Below are 9,410 nucleotides of genomic sequence, written 5' to 3' on the forward strand. Positions count from 1 at the left end.
TTCTTTTTAACAATATTCAAACAAAAAACTTGGTATTTGAAGTTGTTGAACTTTTACTTTATTTTCTGTTAAGATCAATAATTATAATCAAAATAAAATGTTATTTGAAACAAAATTTTTACATGACTCAAACCTGAAATTATCACACTGCTAAAGCCTCATTACCTAAGCTATCTGAATTTTAAAGGTATACAATTGAATTCAATTTAAAATTATAATAAAATAAAAAATAATATTTTATATGCATAATGATATTAATTTAAAGTAGAGTTATATATAAATTTAAGATTTTCCTTTTTAATTTAATATTTACCAATTAAAATATTTGATAATAGTTAAATTAAAAGTTTTGGTATGCTTTTAGAGTGTAGGGTAGACCCTCCCATGTTTAGTGAAATGGAGTAACCAATTTCATTTTGGTTACAATAATATTAGTTAGTGGAAGCTGAAAAAGGGCATTACCAACAATGCAGACTTTAGACAAGATTGATGTCATTTTCAATGTTTGGTTTCATCTCCAACTGTTTGTGTCTGATCCATTCATGTCTATTTGTAGTTTATATGTCTGGTTAAAGGGTCACTTTCTTGTTGCTCTGGATGTGTTATTAGATTGTCCATAATGTTTTGTTTTGATTGGATGCCTTCATTTCTCCTTTTTATTATCCCCAATAACTAAATAAATCAAGTGTGAGAATATTATATTAACACTATTATTCACTTTTTTTATGTGAAATTATATATTTTATTTTTTTAGGAAAAAAAAAGAGTGGTTAAGTTATTCTTTTAAAAAAAGTTTAATTTATTTGTGTATTTATATGAAATAATAATAATTTATATATTAAATAATAATAAGACATGAGTTTAAGTGTGTTCAAATACGCTTTACCCTTCTATTTATATACTAAATAAAAGTTAATATTTCTATGCATAATATAAAAAATTAATTTTTGTGAATATAAAACCCTATATTTTTTATTGATATGGAGCAACTAATCTTTATAATTTAGAAGAAGAAATTAAAATCGAATAAAATATTAATCCCAATCATATTAAAAAGTAGAAAACATAAAATTAAAATTAAATAAATATTAATAAGTCACCAAAATATTTTAAAAAATATTGGATGTTTATTTATTCTCTCAAAAAGCTTATTTAAAAAATTAAAAGAAATCATAGCATAATTGATTTTTTTTTAAGGGTTTGGCCATAAGACATTCACACAATTTATTTATTTTTTCATTGGCAAATATTATTAGAACATTGAAGTGCTAGACAATGGCTTACCTTTCTCCATGACCAATGTTGTCATAAATGTATATTTATAGTTTAAATAGATTGGTACCCTGTCTATATCAAATAATTAATATTGGGAAAATGATATATTTGTTGTTGAAGTTTGCTTTCCACTACTTAGCAAATTTTGTGAAAATATTATAATTATTATTATTTTATTTCATAACCATTAATGACAATTATTTCCATAAATAGCTCAAATGTAAAAAAAAGGCACCCAAAAAGCTAGCACTAACCATAATCAATTATTAAGAATTTTTTTAATTTATTCATCTCTTTTAACTTAATATTTGTGTTTTTATTTCATGTTGAAAAAAATAATAAATTCAAAATTTACCTCTAACCTTAATATGAGCTTGTAATATATCACTCTCTGTATATTTCCAAATGCACATAGTAAAAATCTTGATTTGGTAATTTTATACTTAAAAAAATTAGGTGAAACAATGTTTGAACTCATCATTGGTTGGATTGGGAATCGGTTGAGATATCGGTCCGAAGAATGATTTTGAATAAATTAAATTGGGAATCAATATAGACCAATTTAATCAACTAAAAAACTGGTTGAGTTGATTATTTTTATTTTTAATTTTTTAATCAAACATGTCGGGTCGACGAACCCATGACCTGATTAGTCCGACCATCGGTCTGATTTTAAAAAAATTGACTAGATGTGAAAAAAAAAACACAAGGAGAATGGAATATAAAATACAAAAAGGACACAGAAAATAACACAGACACATCAAAAATTCATGAATGTTTTAAAGCCTACTCACAATGATAGTGAAAAATATATGTAACAATTTTTAAAAAAAATAATATAATAATCAAATATGACTTTGATTGAAATGATAAATTTGAGAATAAAATTTATAAAATTTTAGGTTCAAATCCCGTCAAATGCAAGTAGTTTTCTAGATTCTAAATGAAAAGATAAAATTACCCTTAAAATAATATTTATTACTTTATAAAAATAAAAAATCTTTTATATTTTTTTTATGATCTAATTGATGGATCACATCAACTCCATTATAATGTTAAACATAATACAGGAAAATCTGTCATCATGTCAAGATATATACATTGTCTTTCCAAATTAAATTGCCACATTTAACTTTCTAAAATTTTGGTCAATTATTCTTTTCAGAACAATATATTTTAAAAAATTGTCAGAAACTATTCACCGTTAAAAATAATAAATGCAACAATTTTGTGAGACAAAAGATACATATATACATGTCACAACTTAAAATACTTGTTATACATACAAAAGTAATAACATGAATGCACAAATTGATAAATTTCTAAAACTTAAAATCAATTAAATATAAAAAAAATCTCTTCCAGGAGTATTTATTTTTCACTCTAAATATAAAACAGTTTTAAAATTCATGACCAATATCTACCTCCTAACGCAGAAAGATGATCGCTGATATAAATACATTGAAGAAAAGAAAACCCAACACCAATTGAAAAAATTACAAAAATTATTTTGGGGGGAGGGGGGTTGATTTGTTGGCTAAAATTTTGGTACCCTAAAAAGAGGGTCTAAAACAAGACCGACCAAGGTCTTAATCAAGTGCCGAATAATTTGGTTTTTTCATGCAACACTTGTAATCAAACAGATTAAATTGTCCTTAATCTCAATGTCACCATCATCTAATTTTACCAACTAATATTCCTTAATCCATGCATAGTCTCTCGCTTTTAATTATTGACCTATAATAATTATCATTATATTAACACTCTTTTTTTTCCCCAATTCAACAAGTCTAAAATTAATTTTAATACCCTGTTTAATTATAATTACTATAAATCCATACTCCATTAGTAATACCAACACCTTTTAATTTTTAATTTTTATTTATATATATCATTCCATTAAATAATAACCCTAATTTCAAGGGTAAATTTGTAATTTCATATTTTGATAAAAAAGTGTTTTTTTTCTTTGGAAAAAAATGTTAAACCCTAATCCGAGTAGTAAGGATAAAATCTTGTTCTTCGGATCTTAGGATCAAGAAAGACAATAACAAACACTGAAAAGAAGAGTCAAAGTGTTGACCAGTTAATTAAAAAGATAATTAATATAAATAGATTAATTAGTTTAAAAAAAGAGCCTTTAGATTTTGTAGTTTATGTAAGATAAAGAAAAAGTTAAAATACACTTGGCACTTACTTAATGGATTAAATAAAAATAAAAAGAGAGAGAAAATAGGTGGAAAAATATTTTTAATTTTCTTTGATGGAAAAAAATGTATTGATTTTTATAATAATAAAAAGAACTGAAATATTTTTCAATGGCAAGTGACATACATGATAATATTTTGGGAAATAAAAGTTTTTGCTTTAAATAAATATTTTCCTTAAATAATAACTAAATAATCTATTATAAATTACTCACCAAAAAATGATAATTTTTCGTTTCTTTTGGAGAAAAATATTGAATAGCTAATAAATTTTTAAACATTATTTATATAAATTAAAAAAATAAATAAATTAACCATGGTTAGTCCCGAAGAGTTAGGGCCTCGGACAAAATGAAAACTTTAAGTGTAGTCAGCCTTGATTTCAGAGTTGCATGAAAATCGTGATATCTTCCAGCAAAATATCGTGATATTTAAAATCAACATAAAAAATAACTTTTAATTTTGGGGATTATCTAAATATTTTAATTTAGGAGAGAGAGAGATTTATTAAATAATTATAAAATTAAATTCTCTGATTAATTTTTTATTCGTTGGATGTTTCCTTTTTCTGATTTATAGGGGATATGTTCCCACTTGCTTCCATGCCGCGTGGTCAACACTCCTTGTCAAAATAAAGCCACAACTGTCCAGGTCTGAAACAATAAAATAAAATAATTTATATTTTCATTTCAATTTTTATAAATCCTTTCCCGAAGCGAACCGGAACCGGAACCGGACCGAAGTAAATACTGACAAGGGCTTTTAACTGAGAGTTCCTGGTCGGCAAATAACACAAAATCTTTCATCTCATCTCCTCTTCTCATCTTCTTTAAAACTCTCACTCGCTCTTCACTTTCCCTTTAACTAAAACACCCTTTTACTCTCTTTTCTTATTTCCTTCTCAAAGTTCTTCAATTGTTCTTTCTCTCTTTTTCTTTTTTTTTTCCTTTTTGGCTTTAAAAAAGGGTTTAGTTTTAGTTTCTTTTCTTTTTTTTTTGCATTGTTATTCTTCTTTTTGATTCATCTTAATCTGGGTTTTCCTTCTTTTGGTGGAAAAATATCTCCTTTTGTTCAAAAGGTAAGGTCTTTTAATTCTTTTCTAATTTCTCATTTAAAAAAATAATAATTATGAATGTATTGTTCCTTTCTTTTTCTTTATTTTTTTCTGGGTTTTGTTCAATTGTAGCTAATTTGTGGATTTATATATATGTGTGTGTGTATAAATTTTGTTTCTTTAATATTTACTGAGGCATGTCTTTTGATTTTCATGTACTAACAGGTAATCATCAAGTGAGAAAAAAACAGAGTAAAGAAAGGGTTTGTTTTTTTCTTTTTGTCCATATAATTGGGGAAAAAATGATAACAGTCATGGATTCTAGGAAAGAAGTTGTGAAAAATTCAGAAAAATGCTTAGATCCTCAGCTATGGCATGCTTGTGCTGGTGGTATGGTACAAATGCCATCAGTGAACTCTAAGGTGTTCTATTTCCCTCAGGGTCATGCTGAGCATGCCAATGGGAATGTAGATTTTGGGAATCTCCCGATTCCGTCACTCGTCTTGTGTCGGGTTTCCGCCGTTAGGTTTATGGCGGATCCCGAAACCGATGAGGTTTATGCTAAAATCATGTTGGTTCCTTTGAGAGAGAACAGTTTTGGGGTTGAAGATGATGGTTTTGATGGGAATGTTGGGGTGGAGAACCCTGAAAAATCTGCTTCCTTTGCTAAGACATTGACTCAGTCTGATGCTAACAACGGTGGGGGGTTCTCGGTTCCGCGGTATTGCGCGGAGACTATATTTCCTAGGTTGGATTATAATGCTGAACCCCCTGTTCAGACTATTCTTGCTAAGGATGTTCATGGTGAGGTTTGGAAATTTAGGCATATATATAGGGGGACGCCTCGTCGACATCTTTTGACGACGGGGTGGAGTAATTTCGTGAACCACAAGAAGCTTGTGGCTGGTGATTCGATTGTGTTTCTTAGAGCTGATAATGGAGATCTTTGTGTGGGGATTCGTAGGGCGAAAAGAGGACTTGGGGGTGGACATGAATTTCCGGGATGGAACTCTGCGAGTGGAACCTCTGGTTCACAAATTGGGAGTTATTCTCCGTTTTTGAGGGAGGGGGAGAGTAAATTGATGAGGAAGGATTGTAATGGGGATCCAAGGGGAAGAGTAAGGGCTGACTCCGTGATTGAAGCTGCGAGTCGTGCAGCTAGTGGGCAGCCCTTTGAGGTCGTTTACTATCCACGAACTAGCACTCCTGAGTTCTGCGTGAAGGCCTCATCCATTAGAGCTGCAATGCAAATCCAGTGGTATCCTGGGATGAGGTTCAAAATGCCTTTCGAAACTGAGGACTCTTCACGGATTAGCTGGTTCATGGGAGCGATATCTACTGCTAAGGTTGTCGATCCCATCCGTTGGCCTAATTCTCCATGGCGACTACTGCAGGTATTTTAGTTTTACATTATCAACTGTCATTGAATTAACTTAGTCCTTGTATGTTAGAAGAACAGTTAACATCCATGTTTTAGTCTGCTCATAGATCTGTTTGATTTACCGTCTTTGCAGGTAGCATGGGATGAGCCAGATTTACTCCACAATGTGAAGCGTGTTAGCCCATGGTTGGTTGAATTGGTCACAAACATACCAGCTATTAATCTTAATCCTTTCTCGCCACCAAGGAAAAAGATGCGGCTTCCACAACACCCAGACATTTCCTTTCTTAACCAAATTCCAATGCCATCATTTTCCGGGAACTCTTTCAGATCCAGCAGCCCCATGCGTTGCATTACTGACAACATTCCTGGAGGTATACAGGGAGCCAGGCATGAACCGTTCGGATTATCTTCATCAGATCTCCGCTCCAACAAGCTGCATTCAGGTCTGTTTCCATCTGGTTTTCATCAACTTGATCGTACTGCCCCACCTACTAGACTTTCCGGCGACAACTTTTGTAGCGACAACGCGAACAATACCAATATATCTTCCTTGTTGACAATAGGAAATCCGACCCAGAGTTTGAAACAAAGCAATGATAGCAAGACACCCCATATTGTATTGTTCGGTCAACTCATTTTCTGTGAGCAGCGGGCTTCTCAGAGCTGCTCAGGTGATACAGTTGGAAACAGTTCATCAGATGGGAATACAGAGAAGACTGCTATTTCCTCTGATGGAACTGGATCTGTGTTACATCAAAATGTTCGGGAAAATTCTTCGGATGAAGGGTTTCCTTGGTGCAAAGAGCATCAAAAAACTGATCTAGGATTGGAGACTGGTCATTGCAAAGTGTTTATGGAATCAGAGAATGTAGGTAGAACCCTTGATCTTTCAGTTCTGGGATCATATGAAGAGCTGTTTGGGAAGCTGGCCAACATGTTTGGCATAGAAAGTTCAGAGATGCTGAGCAGTGTGCTCTACCGCGATGCTGCCGGTTCAGTTAAAAACACTGGAGATGAGCCCTTCAGGTACAACAACTTCCTTAGCATCACTTCCCTTAAGCTTACCAAATATTTTAGCTTTCAATTTATCTAAAACATTTAATTATGTCTTGCAGCGAGTTTATGAAGACAGCAAGGAGGCTAACGATTCTCATGGATTCAAGCAGTGACAACTTAGAAAGATAGAGAGATGAATTTGCGCCAAATTGTACAGTTTTCCCAGCCGTCGGTTTCCGATTTTCATTTCTTCTACGGTAGTTGTGAGAAATCTCCACTTGACCCATTTTGATGGAACTGTAAAACCACGTTTTGTTGGTTAACTCGAATTTTTCTTTCCAACATAAAAAGGATCTATGTCCTTTGTCATGTTTATTAAATCCCAGTCCTAGAAACTGTATATTTATGGAAGAAAATGGTGCTCGCATCATGTTGGAATAAACCGTTCATTTGTTTCATGTTCTTTGTTTTCCGTTGCCAAGCAATGAAACCCATTGTTACTCCGAAAATGTCATGGTCATTGTATGAACACAAGGTGGTCTTTGAACATTGCAAGAATCAGAAAAAAAAAACATCCTTAACTTTAAACCTGTTGGATGAACTAACCGAATCAAACTTCGGGATTTCTATTTCTTTAATGAGAGGGGGAGGGACATTTCAATTGCCTAGGTGGGAATGTCTTTGTTAGCTTTTTTTTCTTTGATGTTGAATCAATTTTTCTTAATAAATTTATTTGTTCAGATTAAGACAAAAAATAAAGACTTGTTTTTATGGGACCCTTTTTTTGTACATGTGTTATGTAAAAAGGTTTGTAGAAATCTAGAGATCCTAACCCATCCGAAAGTTGATCGTCATGTCTGTCTGAAAATTCCCAGATACGGATAAAAAACCAAACCAATAACTCTGCAAAGTAGCTGCTTTTGTGTTTCACATTTTGTGGCAACTCTATGGTGCTCGAGAACCATAAATCAGGGTTCTTTTTCTTCAATTAAAAACTTTGATATTTACTTTTAAAATGTGTATTTGATTAAATGGTAAAAAGTTTCAAAAACTTCAATTTTCTTTACATTATACTATTTAATAATATAAAAAAAAGTTTCAAATTGATTTTCTACCATCATTCTTTTGGTTTAACTAGTTTAAATAATTATCAATTAAATGAGGGTAAAAATATCATGGAGATCTTTATATTAAGAATCCAATTATATTTTGTCTTTTTTTCATAAAAAAAGGACAATTTAGTTATTTTACGTTAAATCAATGAGTAAATTGATCATTTTATTAAAATTTTCATTCATTCCTACTATAAAATACTGGTCTTTGCACGTCAACATGAGGCATACGTTATTTATTATTTTGTCAGACACATTAATGTTTAATTTTAGAAACAAATAAAACTTTTAACATAAAGAATCAGTTTACTCTTTAATTAATAAAAAGATAAAATATAATTTAACTTTTAATGCGGTAACTATTTTTGGCATGAAAAAAAGCAAAATACTTTGGAGTTGAGGTGATGTAATTATTGGAACCTGATAAAAATGTGTAAAGCCATAGGATCCATTTGATAACATATTTTAATGGCGGTGCTAAGATCTAAAAGTCAATGTTTACGCAAAACAAGTTTATATATATATATAAAAATAAAAAAATAGAACCATGGCATTGGGATCTATCACATGAAACAGTGCAAATGTATAGGGTCAACAAACATTTAGTCCTGAAAGACATAACATTTTATATTTTTAAAATTTCAAGTTGCCATCTTCAAATGTATACATAAAGCGAAACAAAGCCCTAAGTTTTTGTAAACTTGGGTTGGAATTTAATTTTTTTTATAAAATATCAACATTTACAACTCTCATTTTTTTACTTTAAAATTAAGAATTCTTTTGTACTAAAATATAATGCATGAGATGAGCAAAGATTATATATATATATTGCACAAACATCTCCTAGGGATTGTTGATTTACAGCATTTAAAACCAAAGTCCACTCCCACGAGCCATGCAACACTCTCTCTCACCTATATGCCCATTTATTTATTTATTTTTCACGTTAAAATTTCAATATAAAAAAAATTCACATCTAGAAATTTTTTCATAACTCAATAAAAAAATTGGTATCAAGTTGATTCATGACACCAATTCAATCGGTTACTTTATATATAGTATAGATATAGATACACAAATATACAAAAAATTTATATAATAAATATATTTACTAAAGTTTCATACAAAATAAAAAAAAATTGATGATCTTCATTGAATTAAAATGTTGTGAAATGGTGGTAAGAAAAAGTTTAAATTATTGCCAACGAACGAGAGTTTAGATTCGATCCCAAATAATACCATTTCCTTTCAATTATTAAAAAATAAATAAATTACCTATTCATTAATGTTTATGTTGTATCATTTATTATATATAAAATAGTTTTAATCGAAATTGTTGAAACAATTTGATGAAATCCATGCACCCAATCCTGTCTGGGGTT

The 9,410-nt window shown here is 30.4% G+C and overlaps 1 protein-coding gene across 2 annotated transcripts; it reads left to right on the forward strand.

Moving 5' to 3' along the window:
• Window positions 1-4,145: 4,145 nt before the first annotated feature.
• On the forward strand, window positions 4,146-7,374 carry LOC121222529 (auxin response factor 16). Of its 2 annotated transcripts, XM_041103518.1 has the most exons (5): window positions 4,278-4,560; window positions 4,762-5,930; window positions 6,051-6,363; window positions 6,484-6,946; window positions 7,036-7,374. In XM_041103518.1, exons 2-5 carry the CDS (start codon window positions 4,839-4,841, stop codon window positions 7,103-7,105), a joined length of 1,938 nt encoding a protein of 645 aa, XP_040959452.1. In that variant the 5' UTR covers window positions 4,278-4,560; window positions 4,762-4,838; the 3' UTR covers window positions 7,106-7,374. The 2 variants fall into 2 exon arrangements, with proteins under 2 accessions (XP_040959451.1, XP_040959452.1); XM_041103517.1 differs by having other exon boundaries at window positions 4,146-4,560; window positions 6,051-6,946.
• The last annotated feature ends 2,036 nt before the right edge of the window (window positions 7,375-9,410 follow it).

Source organism: Gossypium hirsutum, chromosome D10 (assembly GCF_007990345.1).
Source record: "Gossypium hirsutum isolate 1008001.06 chromosome D10, Gossypium_hirsutum_v2.1, whole genome shotgun sequence".
NCBI lineage: Eukaryota > Viridiplantae > Streptophyta > Magnoliopsida > Malvales > Malvaceae > Gossypium > Gossypium hirsutum.